Source organism: Fulmarus glacialis, unplaced genomic scaffold (genome assembly GCF_000690835.1).
Source record: "Fulmarus glacialis isolate BGI_N327 unplaced genomic scaffold, ASM69083v1 scaffold6005, whole genome shotgun sequence".
NCBI classification, from domain to species: domain Eukaryota; kingdom Metazoa; phylum Chordata; class Aves; order Procellariiformes; family Procellariidae; genus Fulmarus; species Fulmarus glacialis.
Genome location: NW_009212233.1, coordinates 19527 through 47082, shown reverse-complemented (window position 1 = coordinate 47082; position 27556 = coordinate 19527). Strand labels below are relative to the sequence as shown.

Genomic DNA, 27556 nt, shown 5'->3' with positions numbered 1-27556 from the left:
ATGACTTTTTCTTTCATCTTTGGTACACCTGAAATATGCAGGAAAACATAAAGCCTCTAAATTATTACCCAGTTAATCAACATTAAAGCTCACCTTAAATTTTCCTATTATTCTGTCTTCAGAATCAGCATGAACTTCGTCATTAGATTTTCCTCTTAAGAGCTGGAAAGTTTTCAACCAGTCCTCAAAGTTATTAAATTCACTCTCCAAGTCTCCTTCATAAATCTTTGAAAATAGGACAATGCTTATTTTTTGTGGTGCAGTGAATACATTTATAGCAACTTTTTTATTACAGGATGACTAGAAATCCATTTTGACTCAAAATACAGATTTTAATAAAACCAAGGTTTTGCAAAAGTCCTTGAGGAAAAAAGTTAATTCCCCACTTAAAACAGGAGCAGTTTTGTCCTTAACCAAAGTCCTTCCCAACTGCTGGAATAGCACGTTAATGCAGCAGGTAGAAGTGGCTCTGGAAGGACCAGAATGAACATTTGTAAGCACTGGTGTGGGTGAAAAACAGCGTGGATGTGCTGCTCTTTGCTTCTGTTTCCTCTCTGCAATGTGCCCTTGATGTACTGACCCATTCTGTTACGTTAAAGTGTCAGAACATGAGAGTAAAGCAGACAGTAATAAAGTGCTGTGAAGACAGAGCTTTAGGATAGGTAAAAAGACCAAATAATTTTTAAAAGGACAGGGTTTTTTTTCAACACTCTCCCTGCGTAATTTATGAAGTGTTATTCAGTGTGAAATAGAAGGGCCTAGACTAGTGCCATCTCCTAAAAAATGGAAACAGCAGTTTCAAATTCCCCTTTATTCAGCTACAATCTAATCCAAGTGGTCCTAATCTTTTCAAACCTCCTCATGTCTCCAGTCATTTTGCATGACCCATATAGTTTTCTTTGAATTCCTTCTATTGTTACCCAACCAAATCTACTGTGAGCTGAGTATTACCTCCCCATCAGGGAGGATGCACTAGCGATTGCAGCAATGCTTTCCATACCCTTTTTTAAATCATTCTTAATAGGCTGAAATATTTCCAACATGAAATTTGGAATTTCCAAATTCAGTGTTTTACAGGTGAACAACAAAAGTGAATTTTTACTTAAGTCTCTCTGGGTGTGTCTATATTGGTAAATTGAAGGTCTAAGGCCAAGCGGGCCACATCCACCCTACAAGACCCTGGGTGGGTCCCATTTGCATTATCACTATCATTTTTGTGTTTTATTCATTTTAAAGTATCTGAAATAAATGTAAGGAAGGTTTACTAAACTCAGCTGCTGATGTCAAGCTTCGGGGAGACAATGAATAACAGCCTTTCCTCTCAGCCGTACTTGTCTCTTACCTGCAGCGTTGCTAGGTTTGGAGTTTCTTTCCAGTTCCTTTTCAATGTCTTATCCTTCTTCTTTTTGTCTGGCTCGTCTTCTATGATCAATGCAATGTGCTCAGAAGTCTGCTTATCTGCAGAGATTTCATGACATCATGTAGGTTTTAATGAGCAAAGCACATCAAATGCTTCAGATAAGGATGCAAAATACTTTTTAAAGAGTCCCCCTTGCTCCTTCTGCATTCATTCTTCTACTGCCAAGCATAGGGTCCTCTCTTTTCTCACCACTCCTCCCAGGCAGAGAGGTGGCATTTTATCCTCTCTGTGGCTAACAGTCTTCATGATAAGCTTGGTGGACCAAGTGTGATGGTGTCCTCTATCACTCCTTCCCTGCTGGCCATCTCCCAGAACATCCTTTTCCTTCCTCTCTGACTCCTCCCAGAAGCAAACTAACAGACCTTAACAGCTTTCATGTAAAATTTAAGGCTTATTTAAAACTGGAAGCCGCTATTTAGGCTGACTGGTACTTCAGATATCAGGTGATCCAAGTCCTTCTCTGCTCAAAGATATCACAAAACAGAGTGTATCTCACCTTGCGAAAGCCTAGAAGTATGAGAAAAGGGAGGAGGTATCTGACCAGCCTCAGGCCAGACTCCAAACACTGAGTGGGGACTTCCCAACAAAAAGAAGGTGAGCCCTCAAAAACGGCATCGAGATGGTTCAGTTCTTTGGCTGAAATCTGGATTTTGAGTTCACTTTACTTTCATTATTTGAGTAGTTCACGTGTGTTTGATATCACTAGATATTTAGAAATATATATATCTATGTATATATTGTATCAGTGCTGTCCTGTGTAATGCTTATCATCATAAGTGAAAATATGTAACAAAAACTATCAGAAAAGAATTTACAAGATCTGAAGTCATCAGTCAAAAACAATATGCCACAACTGCCTGAACAGCATGTGGGTGGATGTCACAACGTCAAGTAAATTTCTAATTGTAAGTGAACATCACATCTTTGTAGAACATTTTCTATCTAAATATTTCCTCCATGGGAACAAGTTTCACGCAGAAACTGATCTCTGCCTCATCTGTCAGCAGCCCTGATGATACTGAAACACCGTCAGCTGCTATTTCCAGAATGATACCATCTGACATTTAGGTCGTGTCTTCCATCCAGAGCAATCTCAACACCTCCTTTAAAATAGAAATCACCTCAATCACTGGTGAAGTGCAGTCAGCTGTGGCATGGGAAGATGCTATAGTTTAATTCTGAATAGCGGCTCTGTGTAAACAGTAAACATTTGTTTTCTTTCCCAGCCTGCTCACACAGTCACATTTGTCAAAAAAAAAAAAATTTCTAGAGCTCTGTTTGATTGTGGGAGGACCTGTTAAGCCATGGAGTATACATGTATGAAGACATATATACATACACACACAGAGAGCCTATTTCTGGACAACTGTTTTAGGTTCTTGTGCAAAAAATTTTCCACTAGAACCTGAGCTAGGCACAAAGATTTTCAGCTATGGAAGTCACACACGTGACTACGGAGTCTCCTAGCAGAAGCTGTTCCTACATCATTGATCCATTGATCTCATTCAAAATTGAGAGAAGCTTCTTTTTCTGAACCTGTTACAAATGCAACCTCAGATTAGGATAATCTCCACCTTCTGTCATTTAGGACTTTGACTTTGCAAATCTTTGTGCATGAGATTTGAATGACAGGAAACTCATGTTAAGCCAACACTGCCTGTGAAGTTTTAACCTGATCATCTGATCAGCTGTAGAGGAAAGAACCCGGTATACTGGCAGTACTCTGTTACCAGACATTAATTGTTGACGGTAAAATAGTAGAGAAGCAAAGTATTAGTAGTACAAAATAATAGAAAAATGCAAATAATTTACTTACTGTCTTCACGTTTTCCCTCACTGGAAAAAATTCCTTTTGCCTTTCAAAAGAAAAAGACAATGGACAAAATCCTCATTATGAATGTAATACTGAAAAGGAATCATTCAGCAGTAAATCTACTTTTACAACACAGCTCACCCATGAGAGTTTTGGGCATGCTGGGTGACTTACCTTTTGCATTTTGAGCACAGAAGCATAGTATTTTGACCACCAGTCAATAACATTTTCAGCTGATTCATCTGCAATCGTTCTTTTTCTCCTCTTTGTTGACCGTCGGATGGATTTTTTCATACCCTACCAAAGCATGGGGGAAACACTGTTGAACTCTAGAACTGACTAAAACTAATCACCTGACTCACTTTTTTTCGGAAGAAAATTTCAACCTCCAAGAGCTAAATAAAATGCAATATGAATTAGTGTCTCTGTCTTTTATTCCAAGACACTTCATCATGATCATCATATTATTAAAGCTATCTCTATATTACCGACTGATGATGCCAAAACTTCGAACATTTGAGACGTTGCCACAGGAGCAACCCATACAACAGGCAAATCTACACAGAGAAATAGATAATGATGTTTTAAGGGATGCGAACATTCAGATACAAGTTAGTTTCTGCCACTTAAATCTGCAAGTATTTTAAGAACTCCCATTATTACTTTATTGCCTTTTGGAAGAAGAGAGAGTCCCAACAGTTTCTGCAGTTCAGCTGTTCTCTTCTTCCAAAAAGCTAAAATCTGATCCTGAAGATCACCTGCTCATGTGGCAAATCTTACTAACTTCATTCTTGCCTGAAGATTGGCCCTTGTTAAATAGTGTTTCATCCTACACCCTTACAGAGAGTTTTCAGCTTGGCTGGGGAGGCCGGAGCAAAGATAGATAATTGGGATTGATAAACAGATAAGTGGGAATGATAATTAATATGACGCAGATGGTTAAATTACGGGGTTCCCTTTAGGACTCTTTTCTTACTATACTTTGCTGTCATACATTAAAATTGTTCTGTACCAGATGAAAGATCCAGACTGGTGTGTACATCTAGGGAACAAGACATCCCTGCAGTTTCTTTGACCTCCTGATTATGAAGGATGGTGGAAACATCCGACCACTGAAACATCAAAGGTTAAAGAAGCATGCTTTATGTAGCTGCAGAAACAGCTTCTGAAATGGATGTCAGTCCTGCATCCTCTGCTTTTATTGTTGCTAATAAAACAGTGATTGTGATGGGAGAAACTACAGAGAAAGGAGGAGCATGTGCATCTGAACAAAAAATAATATGTACAATCTAAAGCGTATACTGCACTGTAAACGCCATGCTGACAGGAACTGCCTTGTTTTCCTGTACTTTCCTACCTTCTTCTACCCACAGACTGACACCAGTTTTATACGTTGACCATAAGATCTTTTGGAAACAGACTTTCTGCTCCACATTTGTACAGCATCTAACACAGGGGAGCTTTCATCCCTGCCTAAATGCCATGGACACAGAAACAGTCATTCACAGTGAAAGTTTTGCAATTAAGTAGATCATTCAAGGCCAGGAAAACCAAAAATCCTACTACTCCAGTAATACTTGCCCATGAGTTATCTATTAATGAAAGTAATGAAATTACGTGGGATCCAAGCTACATTGCTCACTAGTTCTCTCAAGTGCCAGCAAGATAGCGTGGGTGTTAACGTCAGTACGCAGAATCTCTAATCTGAGATAAGTAAGAGATTACCATTTTATAAGGAAGGGCTAAAGTCTGCAAGACTGCAACAGAAAGTTAGCTGGCAGCTTCAGCTATACCTACCTTCTGTTTTCTGTCTTTCCCTGGTTCAGAGGCAGAGTGCTCAGGCTCAGAGGCAGGAAGTGTTGTGAGATATGGGTTTGGCTCTACCACTGTATATTTACCCTGCTCCACCTCGGCATAGATGTGATCAGCTAAAAGTGGTTCTTGGGATAACTCAGCAGGCTGGGATGACTCAGGTGAAGCTGAAATTGAAACTGTGCAAGTTAGGTAAGATTTTGCCAGAAATGCTATCATCACTTTTGGTGGTCATCAAATGATCACATCATTAAGGGTTTGACCCTACACTCAACACAGTAAAGCATATCTTCTAAGTAAGTGCCTAGTGATAAGCCCCTGAGTAGGTCCTTTGTCTTTTTATTTGGGGTCAGGATTGGACATTTACCTTTCTCAATTTCTACAATGTCTGGTCTGTTTGGTGTAGCTTGAGGACCCAACTGGGTCTTACATAGGAATTGCTTAAGGCAATTGACGGTGTGCGTTCCAACGAGAGTACTCCTCCCAAACGCTCTCCAGTCGACCACGCAGATGCTTAGTGGTGGATGCAAGAGTTCATTTTCAGGCAGCTCCTAGTGGAAGAGGACAGACAGCAGCATGAGAATTGCTAGATAATATAGAACATGTACAGAATATTTGTCGTGCACAGCAATAAGGCTTTTACTCTTCCCTCCCTTCTCCTCCTCAGCTATTAACATACTCAAAATGCAAAATGCATACAGCATAGGTAACATAGTTCTGTCCACAGTTTTCTGCAAAGTCTGGAGAAAGCCTTGTCCTTAAGAATACAGAGTGGACCATACGGACTGTGTTACTGAGTTGAGTCCCATGCTGTCGTATACGAACTGGGAGAATCAGGAATGTTCAGAAGGAATGAACGCTGTGTTGGAAGTTGTGAGTCTTAATGCCACTGCTGCTTTGTTGAAGGCTATTAACCCTATCTGCCTCAGTTTGCCCAACCGTGCGATGTGGACACTGGGTGGTTACATGCCTTATAGGATGAATTACAAAAGGGAAAACAACTCTCTGGACATGTGATGTACAATGGAAGCTAAAAATATTGTAGCAACCATACTTCAGTATCCAGGTTAGTGTTTGATATCCTTTTGTCTTCTAAATAAACAACTTCTCTCTTGATGCTAACAACTAGAGCAAATCAAACAGAATATTTTTGTCTGATGCTGACCTTTGTCCACTGAAAGTACCAGTTCTTATAACCTAGCTAAGAGGTGATAATTAAATTTCCAGTCCATAACAGCCAATATTACAATATGAAAAGGTCCAGAGCTCATGGGCCAGAAATGATCAATCCCCCTAACAGCCCAGTAACACACGAAGGAAAATTAAAAGAATTGAAAGAAAATAAAGGAAACTGAGCACTACCCTGCAAAATGGGAAAGGAGGAGGAAAAAGTACTAAAAATATCCTTGTTATCTGCCAACAAGTTCCAACCTATCAGTAAAAATCTGATTGCAACATATTTTCTTGCCTACTTCGGATGTAACATGGGGAACATCATCTTCTTTTATCATACAGTTGTAGCAGAAGTCTTTTAAAGCATCTTCAAATCAGTAGCTTTTGCATAAGGACTTATATCCCTTAGTATTTAATCAAGACACAGAGGAAAATATTTGACAAGAAAGGAAGGAAATTAGTAATTAACACCTTGCCTAACCAGACAACGGACAGGCAAGGAGCAGCATGTTGTACGCACCACTTCAAACCAGTCTGCAAGGCCACTGAAATTAGGATTTTTCTTGTAGCTCTGGATGACAGAGGATTTCACTCCTTTCCCCGCACATTCGATGAGAACCTGGGGGCGATCTACAGAAAGGAGCTGGACTTTCTTCAGCTCTCGAACACCCCAGAACAGGACCTGTGGTGGGCAGAGAGAGAAACATCGATAGCCTGCAGAGACCCCTCAGTCTGGGGGAAGCCACTGCTGGGATCCCATCACCTCGCATCCCTTTAGGAATGGAGGAAAAAAACAAACAGCTTAAATCTGATATCCAATAACCATCAGGATTATGGTGGAAGTTAAAGCAATTAGAAACATCCAACTGTTACCAAGAAGTTATTGCCAACAGCAAGCCATAATAATCACGTTTGCAAAAGCTGTCTTTTCAGCAGGGCAAGGGGACTATCCATCTGAACAGCAGGGGCTTGGTTTGTTTAAAGTGTCAGAGCTGTTGAAGGAGCAAACAAATCCCATACGATCAGAGGTGATTAATAGAGGTTTGCCAGCTGAGCTAGCCCTCAGGTCTGCAATGGATGGCAGAGGTCTCCAAGCAGCTTTCCTTCAAAGGAGCAAGCTCCTGGTCTGGAGGATGAGGAGGAGATGGGGTCTGTAAAATAGGGGTCTGCAGGAAAAATGGGACTTTATACAGCACACGCTGGGGGGCCCTGAAAGAGAGGGCTGGGGCAACTAGGGATGGTTATGTTGCTGTTGGTAAGACAAGTCATGAGTCTCATGAACCTGAAATGAAGACTGGAACCGAAAGGGACCGTGGGGGTCTTTGTGGACAACTTGATGGCTGGCAGGACTGGGGATTTGTGTGACTCAGGGAGTGGCAAGGGGCACTGGAGCAGAGTGAGGGTCAGTGAGATCCTGCTCCACTGATGGAGGTTCCCAGTTAAAATTAGGGCATGCTTCCATAGTTACAACGGCTCCATGGTCATTTCCACCAGCGTGGGGTATTAGTTTATAATATCTTGACAAAACAAAAGTTGTGTTATCTTCATCCTGTGTTATTTCCTTGCTGCGTACCCTCCAGAGAGGGTATATTTGGGAAATATGCATATGTCACTTCATACACACACACTTCAACTGTAGACCTGTTCTCATAGCAATTTAGCTGTCTGGATCTGGATGCAGTTTCCCTGATTTTAAGGTGCCCGAGGTATTAGACTGAGGAGCGGAGTTGTCCTGGGCTGCCTCCAGAACCAAGGGAGACAGAGATGCACTTCCAAAGTATAATTTAATCTGTTTAAGATCTGGATCACTCTGGGAGGGTGGCTGCTCTGCTCAGCTGTCCAAACAAACAACATACAGTGAGGCTGCCTCTAAGCTGAGTGCCTTAGAGCTAGTTGGGATGAATGTCACAGCAGTGTAAAATAGAAAATGTACAAGCAGCACAAAGCAATCCTACTGCAGAGGCACTGGGAAGGCCTTCATAGCACAATACTTAGAGGAACACCTAAGTTTAAGGATTTAAGTTGTCCCTTTAGCATCAACAGAGTAGTTCATGGGCTTATCTACCCTGCAGGGTTCAGTATAAAAAAACCTGCTAACAAAAACTCTTTCCTATGTACAGAGAACAAGAGTTTAACTAAATGATACAGCAGAAGCTTTTCAGAAGCTCAATTGCTTGATCTTTGAAGCAAAGCTGGAACTGTTTCTGGGCTCCCAAATTAGTATTTCTTGGGAAGGGCCACCAGGTTACGCAAACAGGGTCTGACTTGGCACAGTGAAATGGGCAAATAAGCAGCTGGTATGAAGGCAGGATGAGTGACAGGGAGTGGCGAGACTGGGCAGCATCCAGGCATTACACGAACATGAAAAGCTGCCACATTTCCCTGCTTTCTAACATAAGGGGACTTTGAGCCCAAATGGTGCAAGAAAGGAGGGGAGAGAAGGTGCAAACACAGGCAGGTGATATCGCTTGGCTGAAGTTTGGGACACAGAAAAAGCCTGGGAGGTGCCTGATGTAGAACTTCACTTCCAGTGAGGTCAGCTGCAAGGGGAAGCTCTCCATCTCCTGCAGACACTTCACTTCCCTGGGCTGCACGCAGCGCAGGTCCATCAGCCACGCTCTGCCACGGGAGCAGTCCCGTCCGGCAGGCTGGGACTGAGATGGAGCCTTCGCCAGCCTCAGCTGGAAGCACTGCCTCACATGCCTAGCCTGAGAGAATCAATTTGATCTGAGCTTACCACATTTATTTTGGGATCCATATGTTATTTTTACGTGATCCCTATTGGCCAGGATTTTAAAATCATCATCCCTTACTGTTACAGTTCAGTAAAACAATAAAAGGAGCTGAGATTTGGAAACGGAAATATTCTAAGTAACTCACCTCCACTCTGTACCTGCTTAAAACAGGCCGGATGTTGGCTGGGACTGGGTAAATCTGGCTAACATCTGGTGGATCCAGTGGGGGAAGTCTGTGTGGATCTGACTCAGGAATCTGAAAAAATAAGCAGTCGTAACTCAGGCTGGTTTTCTGAAGAATAAAACCGGTATCAAAAGTATCAGCCAGTATGCAAACAGTACATAGAACACATCAATTTAATGCAGTTTTGCAAGACAAACTGCAGAGCAGAGAGGCTGTCCTGTGAGAGGAATGTGACCTGGATTGCTATCTGTCCTGCTGTGATGCTAAAACACTTGGCAGGAAGAGTATTCAATAGATTGGGTTTATGCACCTTTCTGAAAAAAAAGTCTCCTTTGTCCTAGCAGGACATAGTCTGCCCTAAAGACATGTGTGTACTGAAGCATGGTAATTCTATTTATTAAAAATGGAAAGCATGGTAATTCTGTTTAACGAAAATTCTGTGCAAAACTGCTTAGAAGATTTTCACAGGAAAATTCTACATCTGATTTTAGTTTAAAAAGCCTGGTGAACAGACAGTGCACATCAGCTAAACCCTGTATTTGCCAGACAGACATAATGCTCTTCAGCCACTATGGAATAGTGGTCCTGCATTATTGCATGCTGTCGGCATTTGAGAACTTGCAAATCGCATCTCCAGCGTTAGGGCTGGGTCTTCTCTGTGCAACAACTAAAATCTTACTGCAGGCAGCACTTATGTTCTTCACGTGTGATTGCACATAAGCCTGCCCCATGTTCAGGAGCTTATTTGGGTGTACATGACTGCCCTGTGCCAGGTGGGTGGAGGAGAGCATGTTCCACCACAGCTCTGAGGCTTGACCATCTCTTTGCATCTTGCCGTGCTCCAGGCTCTGCTGCCTGTTTGGTTCACCTTCTGTGGGAAAGCTCCCTGACTTCATTTCCCAATCCCTTCCTAATTTTCAACAGTGTATTTGTGACCTTCTCCGTCCATGCAGGGCAGATCTGAAGCCTGGCCTGATTTCTACATAAAATTGTTGAAGCCGGCACCTGATGATCAGTCCTACCAGAAGCTCAGGCTGTGATAGCACAGAACAGTAGGAACACAGGTTTCACAGGTGAGCTCACAGCCTACAGGCAGAGCTCTCCTCAGCTTTCACATGAAGTACGGTACCTAAAGCGTACTGTACGTATGGCTTCGGGAAAAAGAAACAGAACTTCTGGAGTGCTTCACTGTTCCTAAGCTAACTTGTCACTGCTGAAAGGTGAAGTAGCTAATACAGCTCTCAAAGGACGTGTAAAGTTGAAGTTTTCTGCTTCTTTTGACTAGGCCATCTGTCTGTTATCTGCAGCTATGTACAGTTGTGTGGAAGTTTAATTAGCATAAGGGAGAAAGGATGAGTTCCCTAGTCCCTTGTAGGTAAAGGAGGAGATGGGTGGAAAACGTATCTTCTAGCATAGCACCTGCAGCATATGTGAGTATTCATATAACTAACAGCAATAATTCACATGCGCATGTTTACTGCCTTTTATCAGTAAAAACCCAAAGCAATTAATTTAATAGATTTTGTGAAACTTGAGGCCAGAGGTCTAGGTCTAGTTTTGTTGTTCCCTAATGTACCTGGTTTCTATCAGCCACCTCTGTGATGCTGTTTAAAAAGCCAAACAGAAACACACAACTTTGTGAATAATACCTGCCTATCTAGAAATCCACCTGTTTAGCTTCAATTATATTTAGATCTTCCAACTCTATATTAACTGACATTAAACGCTCCAAAAATTTACCCCATAATAGATTAACTGGTAACAAAACAAGAGGCAAAGACCACCTGAGCCAGATCACATACCAGATGTCATGTCCCTGCACACAGTGCACATCTTAGGGTACACACTTTCATTGCATTATCTGACTTGGATACTGGTGACAGGTGATCAAGAAAAATATATTAATTTGCATGATACAGTGACTTATGCATATGTAATTTCTAAACTGCACCATTTATTTTATTTTTTTTTTAAACTAGAGCATACATAGCTATTTATGTCTCCTCTTACAGCTGTGAGAAGGGATTAATTCCCAAGGACATGGCTTAGGAGAGGAAGGCTCGTAAGATCTCACATTTGAGGACAGAACTGCCTCATAAAGAGTTTTGTTAAACTGCATTCCAGGACTGCAAAACCTAAGACTCACATAAAATCAAGATTCGCTGGATCTTCACTTTTGTTCTTTTTAAGTATTGCAGTTAACTGAACAGTTCTCCAATATATTGCAAGTTTTCCAAGATCTAACCACCACTAGTTGAGAGTGTTTCTGTATTACACAGTGAAACTCTCTTAATTTCAGTGAAATTAGCTTGGTATAACTCAGAAAGGACTTTGCTTCATGGCCACAGTGAAACTGCACAGAACGAGAGGTGAAGAATGATCTAGCACTCAAATGACAGTAGAGGAAAATACCCACAAGGTGTGTTTACAAGGGGATTTTGCTCTTTTGATAAAAAAAAACCCAAAATCAGCAAATCCTGAGCCCACTTTGAGCAAAATCAAGACTCCTAGTATTCTTTAGTCTGTATTTTTTTAGTCTACTACTTTTCTAAATGCCAGGATGCTTTGTTGTAAGAATAATTTTATCCCTCCAGCAAGACCCAGCATAATAGCATTCATTTTGAGGAAGGAGCACTCACTTCTTACACAACACTTCTTCAGCTGAACCAAACAGTACCTGCAGATCAGAGTTATCGAGCACGGTATGTCATGGGAAAGGTTATGGGCTCAGAATGAGAATAAATTAGTGATGAGAGATTTTTGTTTCCATCCTCACACAGAGCATCATCAGCAATCCCCTGATGCTGGAAGAAGCCACCGGCACATCAGCTCTGGGAGTGCTTTGAAGCCTGGCAGATGTTTATATATATCTTTTCCTGAAAATTTCTTTAATGTCCATATTGCTATTATCTCCCATGTGAGATGCTCTAGAGTGTTGTCACTGAGAAGAATAATACAGAGCGTGAAAATAAGGACTGCAAGGTCTTTACTTACAGTTCTTGCCAACTCTCTAGGGAAGTCTTAGGACATATCCCAGAAGCAGTGCTGCTTCCCTTGTCCCAAAAGATGGCAAAACAAAATACAAAGCTCTCTTTGTTCACCAAATTAAAAAATGGGAAAATTATGGCTAAGGTACTAGACTCTATCCCTAGGTACCCACCATAATGAGGAAATGTTCCACATGGTATCATATTTCAGGCTTCCACCAAGAACATAATTAGCCCATCATGCTTAAAAGCCTGTTTTATCTTGGGAATATCTGTAAAACGTGTCACAGAGTTCCACATTTTTCCCATTTCAGATTTCAGAATAAACTGCTGTAGGTTTTCAGCAGAGAGAAGTTTCCTCTAACTGGTGGCTTTGCAAATTCCACTGAAATTCCCTGAAATCCTAGGCATGGTACACCCCACTCATGCATCTGCCGGGCTAGCCCCAGAGGTAAGCTGAATTTGCCTTTTGTCTCGCAGCTGGAAACCAGTGCAACATTTCTCTTAATATGTTAGGGGTATCTGAAAACTCAGTCTCCCTAATCCAGTCCTTAATATTCACCGCTCCCTCTTCCTAAGAGTGAAAGCCATATTGAGAGCTTTGAGGTTGCTAAAGTCAGGGCCATGTGCTACTCCAAAGAGCAGGTCATTGCAATCGCAGTGGGATTTTCACAGTTGTTTCTCAGGCCAGAGCTCAATTCAGGGCAGGGCAAGTGACAGGGAAATGAGGCTCAGAGGATGTGAGGGGCTGGCGGTGGCGTGTGCATGGACAGTGGCCCCTGGCAGGGTGGAGGGAGTCACAGAGATTGCATGGGGACTATGAGGAGCAGAATGATCCTGCTCTAGTTGCAATTCCCATTAATTCAAGAGGGTGGTGGGTTTTGATGCCATGGCTGTTTTTGTGAGCCCAGGGTGTAAAAGTGTAACGGTCAAGAAAGTCTAGTTTACCTCCAGAAGCTCAAATGTAGCAAGAAGGTCTCCTCCTGAAAGATTTCCACAATACACTGGGTGGTAAGAAAGTTTAGGTGGTTCATAGTTTTGATCAGCTAGTCTCACCACAGGGGCAGCCACTGTAGACCCAATATATTCTGCCTTACCCTAAATAAAGGAGAATACAGGTGTCAGATGCATTTGAGTTTCGTAGCTTTCATAGGAGCCAAGATGATGCAGAGTTTAGTATTTGTGAAAAAACCTTCTCTGGAAGGGAAGAGCAAGGTAAAATGCAAGGCAGCTATGAAAATGGAAGAGCTGAGTATTTTTACCTCTTCAGAGCATCCAAAGTTTCTGAGCTCTGTATTCAGTCAGTGAGACTGTGTCAGAGTTTGCATGGTCAGAGATAAATCCTTGTCTCCCCAGACTTAGATACAATATTTACAGTTGTGTGCAAGGGAGTTCAGGGCAAGAAGCTTCTGATTTCTGTAAGCCAGTCTTTGGGAGCAAGATTCACTTGGGAAAAAACAAGGCCACAGCTTTGCAAGGACATAAAGCGAGTCTCAGGGCTGTTTTCAGATGTTAAACTGCAAACCACTGTAACACTGAGCTCCATTCAGCAAGGTCATCCATTTCATGCCTATTCAGTGACACATTTGCTTTCACACTGGCAGTAAGATGTAAGAGCCCAGGTTTTTACTAGGAAGGATTTTGAATTTACCACTGCATCATCATCGTACAGCTCGATGACGATCTCTGGTGGGAACTGAGCGATCTCCTCTCTGTCGCCATAAAGCACAATGCTGTTGAAGAGCAGCATCTGGTTCCAGGTGGGGGATAATGTCTGAGAAATGATCTAATGAGAGAGAGGAAATGTTTAATGAGCTGTGAACTGGTTGGTTGGGAGTCCTTCGACATGCTGATCTGCTGGTGACATCCTTTCCCACAGCCTGAACAATTCCTTGTCTGAGACACCACATTTTTCAGCAGCTATTCCCAGCCAGAAGAATATGATTCTTTCGCCTTGAGACCAGTATCTCTAGTTTCTCCATTTCCCTGTTTGCCTCACAGACCCCTCACAAGCGTATCAACACATGACCACCAGCCTCTGTAGACAAAGCTCAGTATTAGATTTAGAGGAAAGCTGTTGGTTTAGGAAAGCAGGCGCATGTCCAATGCTATTAAAATAAAGCCTTTGCCCTAAACCAAGGCCAGTTTTCACTTCTCCCGGGTACATTTTTTCAATCTTGTTTTTACTTCAGTGTATGTTTCCCATACATAACATTTTGGGGGGGGGGGGGAAGATATTTTAATGAATCACTCATAATAAATCAATAGTTTTTAATTTGTTGTAATTGGGCTTATGTGGATGCTTATGGCAGTTCATCATAGACAATGTTTTAACTGTCTTGGCAGGAAATATATTTAACAAAGATAATATTTAGAGAAGAAAAATATGCCAACTGCAAAATGACTCATAACCTGCCATCGTTCTTTCAAATGGAAATAAGGCTCTTGACTACAGTTTATTGGCACTTGGCTAACAGTCTTCTAAAAACATGCAAGTTATTGGCTGCAATATTTTATTCAGGCAGTGAATAAACTTAACGCTTCTGTGCCTATAAAATCCTATTTTCTCTGGGCCAAATTCTACTTTCTTGAATCTGATGCATCTAAACACTAACTTTATCGGTTTCATTCACCAACTTCTATTAGAAGTTAAAATCACATTACAGGAAAAAATCAATTCATGTCCTTGAGGAAAAAGCAGCACAAACAGGCACCTACAACTTAGAGCAGAGAAATGTTTTTGCTTCTCACTCCCTTTGGCACGTGTTACAGAACTTGCTTTGTAAGAGAAGAAGGCATCAGAGGAATTTTAGAATTAATTAAATTAAAACAGTCTTCTATGGAGTTTTTTGGGGGAGGGGCTGGATAGGGGGTGTTAAATACTTTTTCTGAAGCAAGACCGTATTTGGCCCAGCAAATTCTGCTTGTGGCATGGGTTTCAGAACTCTCAGCCCCATTTTAAGTCCAGAGTGGCTGTAGAGGGCTCAGGACCTCTGAAAGTCAGTCTTCATGTTCTGTGAGGGACCATCCTCCTCCTCATTTGCCAGGGCTGTACTTCAACCCTTCCTGCTGGAGCTCTGTAGAAGTTCCCCCTTCTTTCTAGAGGCTCCATCAAATGTCCACAGAAGACCATTTGTCCCCTGGAGGTGATGGGGGGAGATGTGAGACCACTCCCTATGGGCATATTTTTGCAGCATTTAAGTGGTGCAGAAAGTCTCACACCTCTCTGCTTTCAGCTCATTTCAACTTTGCCACTTTAAAACCACCAGTGTGCTTTGCTGAATTCCATCGCAAAGAGCCGTGCTGGCTTGTGTGGCTACAGAAGCCATATAAAGGTGTTCACTCTTTGCTCAATCATTGTATGCATAGACTATAGGAAAAGAGAACCGCGGGGATTCGTCCTTATACCAAGCAATGACAACAGCCCAAACTTAAAACACATAGAAAAAGATATAGAGAAAGGTAATTCACTTGCTATAAAGTCCCAGTAGCCCCAGAGAATCTGTCATCTGAGCTAAAATAAATTAATACTACTGCACTTCAAGTTCAGCTAGCTGGTAACACCTAAACTTTTGCCTTGCTTGCAGTAGACTGTCAGGAGTTGCCCTTTAACAGCAGGCATCTAATTTTCCTGCTAGCTACCTCCTTGCAAAACCAAGATTTTCCCTTTTCATGGCTTAATTGGAAAAAAAAAATTGTTTTTATTTACTGAAAGAGATTTTGGAACTTACCTTCGTGGTCTGGCAGTGTGATGTGAAAGTAACTTTTGCAAAAGGATCAGAAAGTCCAGTGCTGTCAGCTGCAATGAGCCCCCTCGCCTGATACATGTGGGCTCTCAGCTGGAAGAGGTGCGGGGCTATGTCATTGCAAAGAAAACAGTAATGTCAGCTCCATGGAAATGATGCAGCACAAAGGTAGGAAGGCAAGATTCATCACCTGCTGTCCAGCCAGGGTCTGACAAGTGCTGTCTTACTAAAGAAACACCTGAGACACTCAGAAGTTGTGTAAGACTTCTGTATTCACTTAAAATCAATGTCCGATGTAAGTCTCTACTGCAAGGTTGTTAACTGCCAGATTTTATCTCCTATCTACTAGGTGTTCAACACAGTAGCTTCATCGGGAGAACTGAAGGATGCTTCCTCACTACGAGGAGACAGACCCATGGGACAGGGAACAGAAATTTCAAGTGAACAGGTCCTTTCTTTCCCTGGCATCTGCAAAGTGTCAGTGGCAAGACTGATGACTTGGCAATGAAACCAGCCTTTTCTGATGAAAAGATGCTAAGTCGTGATCATCTTAGAACAGTGACTTTAGACAGAGGTTGTGCCACCCTCTGAATTAGAGCTTTTGGGGCCACATCTTTTAATTGCTAACATGGAGAAGAAACAGTGCCTTACTTTTATACAGCAGGCAGGCAGGTGAGGGCACCACGCTGTGCCCTGAGTTGGTGTTAGATGGAAATTCAGTCTCATATCCTACAGGCAAATTCTCCATGATGCTGTGGGCATAGCTGGCAGGTCCAAGCCATAGGTAGATGTCCACCTTTGCCTGCACAGTCCAGCCCAGCGGGCGCTTGCCTGGTAACTGAAGAAAAAAATCCACCCATCACCAACATGCTCAAGAAAGAGACATGCTGGATGCTGGGTCCTACCAAGCCAGAGTAAAATAAAGGATCATTCACTGAGTTGATATACTGATAAATGGCATTTCTCCACAGTGAGTGGTTCTGAGACTCATTTAGCACAAGGAATTTCTATGATTCTTAGGGAAGAAATGAGTAGTTTTCTCAGTTGAAAGTCTATGTAAATGGCATACTGCCCAATATGCAGAGGTTTGTGCAGGCTAATAGCTGCAAACATATCAGTGCTAGCTGATACCCTACTTTTCCCAGACTTCAACCCACTTTCCATTTCATCCAGTTTTGCTGGTCTCCAATAGTTAGTCCCATGTATTACTAAAAGTATTACTCCATTGGGCAGGTCAGAAAACATATTCCAGTATAAAACATTACTAGTCTTGACAAACAGTACTATTATTTCCTTCCTCTCCCTTCCCACTTCATCTAGATCTGCTAAGCTCAGTGTTTAGTATTATCTGTTCCTAAGGTAATTCTTGATATTGAAGGGACTGGAGAGTTAATTATGGTATTTTTTTTGTTCATGCAGGCAAATAGTACTGTGCTTAACAAGTACCTATGGCATCTATCAGGAGCTTAGATATTTCTATCTGTTCTTTAGCTGTGCTTTACAGGAGTGCTCCCAGGAGCTCCAGGTGAAAAAGCACTAAAAAGTCATTATATGAAGTTACTGTTGTCTTGTGTGTTTGGGCTTTTCCTGATGGCCATAGTAACCATTACATTGCATAATATTCCACTGCCAGGTACTACCGCTCACACTGTCTTTGTAAGAGTATATCCACTAAGACTTTCCTTCCAGATGAATAATCCCATAACAATATTTTGGACATATATTGGACAAACCTAGGCACATTTTCAATAGCAAGCATAAATAATTGCTGTATTTCTTCTGAATACCTAGGTTTCCTTGTTATCTGGGTTGCTGTGTGCTGATGTCTTACCAGTCTGCTTCCGGACTTTCACGTGCTGCATTCTGATGTCTTTGCCAGCAAAGAGGCTGTACCTCTTCTATCTGTTTATGTCTACAGCTATAGATAAACAATGCTATATACTTGCCATAACAAGTAGTGAAAGAATTAATTACTCATATACCAAAAGCGTGGCAATGATACAGTGTTTAAAGAACGACAAGCATAAATGTAAGAAGCAAACATTAATAGATGGCAGATATAAACGTGTACACATTTTAGTACATTAAAAAGATAAGCCTGTAAAATACAATCCCTGGAAGACATTTGAATACCGATTGCTCCCCAGGCATTATCTGTGTTTGCAGAGCACCCCAGACTTACTTTCAGGAAATAGGTTTTAATCTTCCCACAGTCCTTGCCTCTCTGCTCTTTCGCTGGGGAATAGAGTATGTTTTTTGCTGGGACTCTTGCATACGCCACTCTCTTATTGCTGCTGAGCATCCAGATAAACACGTCAGGTACCATATTTTGTGGCTGTTAAATGATGAGGAATATTGAATTAAAACTGAATTCTTTCTATGATCCACCACCATTATTTTTTGATAAAACACTCAAGAGCTGATTCCCTCACGGCTCCTGTGGAGTGGCAAATGTGCACCCGGACTAAAAGAGGCTGTCACTTCATGCTTTGCAGTCCAAACCTCCTTTCCTAAGCACAACTGAAGGTAAAGAGCTTTGTAGAGTGATTAAGGAGCACCCGTTCTATAAATCATTTCAGCAGAAACTAAACCTAAAAATCTGGTATGACTCTGTCTCAGGAAATAACTTACCCACAGACTGCATAAGCTGAAAGTACCTACCATGGAAATACCATCAACTTCATCTGTATCAGCAAACCAAAAAGGACCAGGGCCAACCTCAAGCATTGGCATACGATTATCTATTCTCCTTGTGCGGATGCTCCATGGCATCGCCTTGCCCTGTCTCAAATAACATTTCCCCAAGCAAAGCCTGAGTGTGGTTCGAAGCAAAGACCAGCCGAGGGGCTGTTTCCAGGAGGCACTGTGAGCAAGGTCACTCTGTTTTGGGAAGGAAGAGAATTTGGGCGTAGGTTGCAAACCGTGCCAGGCTGTGCCACTTGCTCTCTGAGGCAGGAAATAGTCATGGCCCTGTTTAGTTTGCTAGCACAGACAGCTCTCAGAGGGACAGCACTCCACTGGTTGGATTTTGGCCTGACCAAATATGTCCATTCTTCTGTTATTCTCAGGCTTAGTAGCATGTCTAAACAATGTCCGCACAGTGTAGTATAGAGACCCCTGAGCTCATACCAGTCCAAATCACTACATCCGTACAAGTGGAGACATGAATTCAGATCAAAAGCAGGCTGTCTCCAAACCACCAGGGCACATATGGGATGGCCTTATTTAAAAAAAAAAAAGAAGAAGAAAAATCTCTCCGTACCACATCCTCTCCATACCACGTAGCCCAGTGTTTCCTACCCTAGTCTGTTAACAGCTCCATTTAATGCAAAACGGGATTGGGTCCAGATATCCAAAGGAGAACTCTTTGGATAACCAGGCCAGGAGTTATTACTCACATGGGATTATGAAAATCAAAGTCAAGCCCTGGATTTTAAATTTATCTGAATTTCTGTGTGGATTACCTCATCAAGCAAGAATCGAATTTTATCTATAAAGCTCTGAGTCTCACGCATCATTTCATCCAGTGACATCTTCTTTTTCTGCTGCTGAACAATTCCCTTGGCATCACTGGACATTGCTTCCTGCAGTCAGGAAGGACAATATGTATTTTTTATGCATTATCCAGTAGTTTGAACAGGACACAGAAGGAGAAAACAGTCTTTGATTCAAGTTGAAAAGAGAAGATGGAGACACTTGGTTCAAGGTAACAATTATCTTCTTTGTCACAACAGAAAGTGATCAACTCTTTGGAGCTGAGTAACATAAAATGTGAATGTCCCCCATTTTCTCTTTCTTTTTATGTATACTGTATGTATGGAAGTCCCAAGAGCGATGTGATTACCACCTAGAATTATTGGGCCTCGGTCCTGACAGAAGTCACAACCAAATTCTGTGCTACAAACAGTAAATAAAGTTAATAAACATTCAGACGACCTCCACTCAGTTTGGTTTCCTAGCACTGGTTCCCTGGAGAAGGTGACTAGGTCCAGGAATATCAAATGCCAGACTTTACTAGTCTTGAAGTTCAGCCCTACCACAGTAATTAAATGCCTAACAGCAGTGTTAATTTGGTGTTTTTCCACTGAAGTCAGCATCATCCCATTTTAAGATGCATGGAAAAGAAAAATCAATCATTATTATTATGTCTTATTTGTATTTAAAAATAACATGTTCTGAATTATTTTAGGCTCTTTACAGCTCTTTATTAAGCACAGCAGGGTTTATTAAAAAAAAGGCTCTTGGATTATATGGATACTATATCCATATTAATTACAAAGCATTCCAATATGGTGAAATCAAATAGAAATTAAAATGTATACAACTAATGTACTTTCAGTTAACACCACTGCATCAATGCTTAAAGGAAAAAACACACATACCAGCTCCTGCCTGAACAACATGAGTCTCTTTTTGTCCAAAGCAGTGTAGTTCAACCCTTTGGGCTTCGTTTCAGCAATGGTAATGAAGGCCCTAGGACACAAGAATAACAGGTTCTTTAAATGTGAGCTGCTAAAATACATTGGAATGAAATTTTCTCTGTCTGCTGCAGTACATGAACCAGAAGACAGAGATGCTGAAATTCTCTAAAATAAATATTGAGCACCTATAAGATTCAAAGAATAGAGTCCAAAAACTATGCACCACATTTCACAGAAACAGGGTTAATATCTAGAAATTAAGGTTTATATCTATTTTGAGCCCAATCATGCCATCTGACACAGAGCCCATTGGGTGATTTATCCCAGCATGTGGAATCCTTTGTTTTTATCTTAACCTTGTCCTTTTTTTACAGTATGTCTCACACACTTTATTAAATCCTACTTATCCCATATACATTCTATTCTTAGAGTCCAGAAAGCCAAAATAATGACAATGACTGGCAGTAGTCTACTGTCAATACTGAATATTGAAAATAATAATAAAATATTTTCTCTGTATAAATAGAAACTGCAATTTGGGAAGGCCTTTGCTTTTATAGCAGAACAAATAAAATATGTATCTCAGTAAGTTCACTGCACTTTTTTTTATTATCATCAGTTTCCTTGTCTAGCCAACATATAAAGTTGATTTTCTGTATGCGTGTAGTAAATGTAGTTACCTGCTTTGATTGATAAAATCATTTAGGGTGGTCCTCATTTTCTCCTCAGATGCAATCTCTGAAACCTTGATCAAGTCCTTTACTTGCTCTAATGATTCTTCCTATGAAAAACACATGAAAAAGCCCTTATGTAAAGGAGGGCACTTTGTCATTCTGCCTGCGTTATAACACCATTATTCACTGTATGACTAGCAAGAATGAGGGAGGCAGCTTTGTAACCTGACAGAACAGGACCTTTGATATATCACTGCCCTTGAAGTGCGCAAACTCCAGCAGCATGATTTATTTTGACCTTTCCCCAGTCTCTCAACTACTAGTCCAAGCTACTACTGCTTGGAGCAGCTTTGTTTTCGCACTTCTTTGGTGAAGATCAGTCAGCGGGAAACATTCTCCACTAGGTAGGAGGAAAAACTGTAGTTCTCCTTGGTTCTGTTTCCAGCCCTGCTGCTTAAATTTAGCGAGTTGCTGGAGTTAACTTCTTAAACGTTAGTGGGCACCTGAATCCGTATGCAAGCTCTACCGCAACACCTACTGTTATCATTGAGAAATGGAGTCTGTTCTTACAAACTGAAATAAATGGCTGGATTTCCAGCAAGGCCTGTGGGTGTTCAGGTACACTGACAAATATATCTCTCCATACATATATATACAGATGTTTAATTTTCAAATACCTGGGTTCGAAATGTTGGCCTATAATTCACTGTCTTCTCATGATACAATCTTGCATGAGTATGACTTCAGTGTTGTTGCTCATGAGGTATATGCGGATAAATGAGGGATGAATCAGACTCTTAATCTGAGTACCCCAAACCAAAATATTCAACATTAGAAGTCACTTTAAAAAAAAACCTACTACTTTCTTGAGACTGTTGATAGCCAACTTTAAACGAGGGTAGAAAAAAACATCATTATGGGAAAACGCTATGTCTAGGGCATCACAGTGACTGCTCATGAGACGATATGCCATTTTGACTCTATCGATGTTTTTAGGAAAACTAAAACCAAGAAGTGTCCTTTAAAGAGTCTCCAGCATAAACACAGGTTAAACAATGTGATTTGGGCAAGAAGACATCAGAGGAAGAGCCACAGGAGGCAGAATTATTCTATATCTCATATTTTAATTGTTTGACTGTTCTTACAAAGAATAAAACATTTCTGAGAAAAGAAGACAGCCCTACGGCCAAAAAGAAAAAAAAAACCTGTGGACAGGAGTACTTGAGTAGCTCTAACAGACCAAAGCAATTTGGAAAAAAAAAAGAGAAGGGGCTGATATCAGCTACTCTCTCACAAAATGAACAGAAAGTAATTGGGGGAAATTTTGAAGGTCTGTTTTGGGGAACGCGACCTCTCATTGCCATACTCTGCTGAATACATGAGCCTGGGAGGATGGTTGCCACTTACCAGGTGATCTGCCATTTTCTCAAGGGTGTTGGAAGAGTGCAGACGAAAGGTCTGGTCTCCCCAGTAGCTCTTGAGACAGATACAGGGCTTCCTCTCGTCGTATGGCAGGTACTGGTAGTTCCTGTGAAAACAAAGTACAGAGCAGATCATAAAAGTGAGAGAGGAGTTCAGGGGAGGCGCAGGAAAGAAAAGCTGTTTGGCGCTCTCCCACAGCACAGAAACCAAAGACATGTCAGGATGTGTTCACATGTGCTAACCAGTAAATACTGGGAAGAACAAACACAAACATCACTTACGCTACCTGTGAGATCCCTGAAGAGAAAAAGCTTGAAGTCAATGGATCTAATTTCAGTGCTTTCCAGGGTGGGAGAAAAGCCAGGCAAAGAGGCATGCAGAGAAGGCCTGAAATACTGTTAATGGTGGGAAGCAACGAGGGAAAAAGGAGCAAAGATTAAAATCTGATCACCTCTTCAAGAACAACGGTTCCACACGCTGCACAGAGGGAGAGGCACGGCAGAGTCTCACGACCACATTACTTTCACAAGGTGCTTTTTTTCAGAAGCAATAGCTAGTGGAGATTGACATTCCTTGGCAGAAGCTGATCTGCAGGAGCCTGCTTAGTAAAAGTGATACCAAATATCTCAGTGATAAAATGCATCTGCTGCTCTCTCTTTTTTCACTTTTTATCTTAGGTCCAAGTTGCCATATCGATTCTTTTTGTAATGCTGCTTTCTTTGGATGTTCAGCTGTATGAGTGTCTTGTACAGCAAAAAGTGAGCAAGACGCCAGCATAACCAGAGGCTCTGCAGACTTTAGTGCACACCTGCCACAAAGCCTGATGTTTGATTACAGTTGTGGTAGGCACTATGTCAAAACCATGTACCTGATAAGCATGTTTTCCTCCCTTTACATAAATACTACAGCCCTATGAAACACCATGCTCAGCCATATTGGATTTAACACTAGAGGTCTCATAATTTTCCTTACTAATGGTGGGACAGCGGAGAGCTTTTTAATGGATACGAAGCTCTATAAACTGCTTTATGTTCTTCTGGGAATGGCTCCAACCCGATGCCACCCATATGTGCTCTGCAGCTGAGAAGAGGCTGTACTGGAGAGCTATTTTCTGATGTATACTTGTGTCGTGGTTTAGTCCCAGTCGGCAGCTAAGCCCCACACAGCCGCTCGCTCACTCCCCCCCGGTGGGATGGGGGAGAGAATCAGAAGGGTAAAAGTGAGAAAACTCGAGGGGCGAGATAAAGACAGTTTAATAGGTAACGCAAAAGCCACACATGCAAGCAAAGCAAAACAAGGAATTCCTTCACTCCTTCCCATCGGCAGGCAGGGGTTCAGCCATCTCCAGGAAAGCAAGGCTCCATCACGTGTAACGGTGACTTGGGAAGACAAACGCCGTCACTCCAAATGTCCCCCCTTCCTTCTTCTTCCCCCAGCTTTATGTGCTGAGCATGACATCATATGGTATGGGATATCCCTTTGGTCAGTTGGGGTCAGCTGCCCCAGCTGTGTCCCCTCCCAACTTCTTGTGCACCCCCAGCCTACTCGCTGGTGGGGAGGGGTGAAAAGCAGAAAAGGCCTTGGCTCTGTGTAAGCACTGCTCAGCAGTAACGAAAACCCCTCTGTGTTATCAACGCTGTTTTCAGCACAAATCCAAAACACAGCCCCATACTAGCTACTATAAAGAAAATTAACTCTACTTCAGCCAAAACTAGCACAACTTGCCTTGTGACCCTTCAGTATTTCTCCACGGTTCCCTAAATAATAAAGAATAAAACTACCCGAGCCTCCTGCTCTTCACGATGTTCAACAACTGGCAGAAAAAATGGCTGCATTTTCCATTTCCTCTCCTCTGGAAGAGGCTGTGGTATCCAAGAAAGGAGAGTGCATTTGGTATGGAGAGAAGACTTGACTTCCATTTCAAGGTCTCTCTATCTGAGCACAGCCAAATTTTTAGAAAGTCCTGATCATCCACTGCTGAAATCCAGAGCCTCAATAGGTTGAGTTGCCTAAACATGGGCATCCAGAAGGGGCTGGGTCTCTCTCATGTTTGCTTGTAAGGATGCCTCAGATACCCTAAGTCATTTCAGATAGAAGTGGGCACACGTGTTTAATCAATAAGCTAAGCCCACAGAAACCAAATCACTTGTCACTCTTGAGCATCCTATCCATAACTCCTAACTGCCACACATCCCTAATAGGTTTATGTCAGAATTTTTCCTGTTTAAAAAGCTGAAGATCTTCTCTACAACTTCAGTTTACTGCCCTATGGGATATCAAAAGAGAAACAGAATTTCCCATTGACTTTCTCCTCAGTAACCTACAGCAAGGTGAGCATTACCCATTGAATTCGGTGCATAGCAGAGCTACACAGGTCTCGGGCAATCATCAATTTTGGTGGTTTCATAAGAGGGAAAAACAATTCTATTATCTCCCAATGCCAGAACATCTTAACCTGAAATCCATAGAGCTTATGAGTCTTTTCATGGGATTTACTAAGAAAATTGTATAGCCATGAAATAACTCACATGGAAGACTGAACTTTCACGTCTATTATTCCCTCTATGAGAATTTGGGGGAACCGTTTTTTCAGTGTTAGCTTATCCTTGCTATACATTTTGACATAAATGTGGAAAATTCCTGGCAATTTCATGGTGTCTGCTTTAGAAGTCTTATTGCTTTGCCTGCTCCTTTAATTAGTTGGTGGTTTTAATCTCCAAAATGGACTCTTGTTATTGTTTTCTGCTGTTCATTTATGATTCTAAAATGCAGAGTTTATCTAAACTATTAGATATCCCATTAAGTACTGATTAATACTAAAAATATCCAGTGACAAGACCAGTAAGATGCCAATATGAGATGACAGTCATAAAGTCATTAGCTGGTATCTGTGGCTGGCCAAACTGTTTTAGATAGCACAGGAGGGAAAAAAAGATGCAGCATTTTACATAAATTTGAGGAAAAGGGATCTTTAATAAGAGAAAAGATTGTTCATATTGGAGTCAGCCAAGAAGCAAATAGCTGATTTGAAGAATGATCCATTCTTTTACAATGGTTCTTTAAAACTATATTATTGTTAAGGGAAAAAACTAAAAATCCCATAGTCTCTCAGGAAGGAGAATAACCCAGCACGTACCCAAATCTGCAGTCCTGTTAATGAGGAGAGGCAACTATCTTTCTGTCAAACACAGTTTTTTGCCCCTTCTCTTTATTTATTTGCTACAGGGAAAAAAAAAAAAATTCTACCATGGTATGTTCATTCTTGTTTTCTTCCATTAGCTCTTATTTAATCTGACTGAGCCATTGATTGCAAGAAAGGATGAAAGTACTTTTTAACTTCAGGGAGGTCCAACAGATCCAGGTTGATATTTCCCACCTGATCCTTGTATCTGTAAACTGCTTGGCAGTGCCTAGCCTTCAAATGAAAGAGGTACCATCTAGTCTTGGCACTCAGCAATATCGGGGATCATTCTACCTACCAAAGCAACAAAGAAAATATTTCTTTTTATTAGCATCTTTGAAATGAATTAAACCTTTACACTTCGAAGAACTGTTCTGCTTGTTTTCATCCATTGCTCCATTCTTTTTTTCAAGGACTGTTTCCTCTTACTTCTGTTACTACTTGCTGTTTAAGTGTGCATCTATAATTATTAGCTCTGGAAAGTGTTCCGGGAAGTTGACTTTGTCTTGACCAGATTTCAATATTTTTGATGTGTTACTCTGCTGCTGGATCTGGTCATTGGGTGGGTGTTACTTGTGATCAGAGTATGGGACCCTAAACCAGGGATAGCACTGAAAGAGTTGCACTTTCCTATAGCTTTCTAATGTATAGTTGGTATAACACAGCCATTTCAGAAACACCAGAAGTTCAAGCGCCCATGAGGCCAAGATCAGAAGATGAGTGTAAAATGGCGCAGAGCCCATTCACTTCAGTGGAGCCTAGAAAATTTACTGTTGTGAAAGATGTAATCAAGGATTTGAAAGCCTCAATTCCACGCAACCTGTTTAATGCTGCCAGGGTTCATTAATGAGTCCCGCAGGATTATAAAAAAGGAACCAGCGTCCTGCATGATAAGGTTTTGAAACACAGATCCTCACCTGTTCCCACATGTGATCAGTGGCTTCTCGGGGGGTGTGGTGGATATCAGGGGTACTCCAAGGTCATGAGAAATTTCATCCTCCCCCTCATGCAGCAGGCTTTTTTCTCCTTCTCCATCGTGTGTCTTCTTTTTCCCTCCAGCTCCTGCTGACACCCCATCAGTAATATTTCCAAAGTTTCCTGGAGACACAGGGATAGGAGTGAAGAGATTACTAGCTTGGAGGTGGTAAACCTGAATGAGGTTTAAAAAAAGAGAAAGACCAGTCATACCAGTGGAAAATCTTTGTCCCCTCCTGTTCATTAGCTGTTCTGGCCATACTACAGTTTATAAAGGTCCTGACAGGGTATGTCTGTCCCAATGACTTTTCAGACTCCAGGGCAGTGCTTCCTTACCCGCCCTATGTGATATATACCTAATATACTACCCCCATTACTAAGTGATGCAATCCTTTGGTTGCTGGCCCCCAGGAACTTCTGCTTTTGCTAAAGAAATTCAGAAGCAAAAACAATACTGCTGTTGATATTTCTAGACCCACAGGCCCCGATATGTGATTGGTTTACATAGCAAATGTATGTCTTCTTTACAACGTATGGATGATCATCTCAAAGTTTGATCTCAGAAATGCTAAAGCTCATTTTCAGACAAACAAATTTTGCATTGTTAGTAATAACAATGCTTTGAGGCCCCAACTTCAAGCCTAATGCCAGACAACTCTGCTAACGATACAGCCATCTTCTTTGATAGGATTTTGCCTTAAAGGGCAATTATCAGTACTGGGAAAGAGGTGCATCCATCAGACTGGTAATTTCAGATTTTATTAGAGACAGGCAGAAAACATTCCCTGCAGGAGAAGGGTGTGCTGAATCACCCCATACGACATCCTGATCTGGACTTTTGGTTCAACCTTTCCTGTAAATAATGGCCATTTGCCAAATTTGGATCCAAATTTCAACTGTACAGGTAGCTGTTAGATGTTCAGGTCCAGATTCATCTTTAGTATTAATTCTGACAAGAATCAGTATGATTTCCTGGCCAACTATACAAATGAGTTTCTTGTCATTCTCAGCTC

General features: G+C 41.5%; 1 protein-coding gene across 1 annotated transcript in view; it reads right to left on the bottom strand.

Annotated features, from left to right (window-relative positions):
• Positions 1 to 27556, bottom strand: part of LOC104076797 (fer-1-like protein 6) — a gene marked incomplete at both ends in the record, with an annotated part of 61917 nt that overhangs the window by 17478 nt on the left and 16883 nt on the right. The window contains 18 exon segments of the mRNA XM_009577798.1: positions 94 to 225; positions 1343 to 1458; positions 3237 to 3276; positions 3408 to 3530; positions 5031 to 5212; positions 5413 to 5596; positions 6739 to 6900; positions 9099 to 9209; positions 13073 to 13222; positions 13776 to 13910; positions 15856 to 15980; positions 16522 to 16708; positions 18053 to 18205; positions 19335 to 19454; positions 20253 to 20343; positions 20972 to 21072; positions 22373 to 22493; positions 26486 to 26666. Of these exon segments, the coding sequence (XP_009576093.1) occupies positions 94 to 225; positions 1343 to 1458; positions 3237 to 3276; positions 3408 to 3530; positions 5031 to 5212; positions 5413 to 5596; positions 6739 to 6900; positions 9099 to 9209; positions 13073 to 13222; positions 13776 to 13910; positions 15856 to 15980; positions 16522 to 16708; positions 18053 to 18205; positions 19335 to 19454; positions 20253 to 20343; positions 20972 to 21072; positions 22373 to 22493; positions 26486 to 26666 (2414 nt within the window).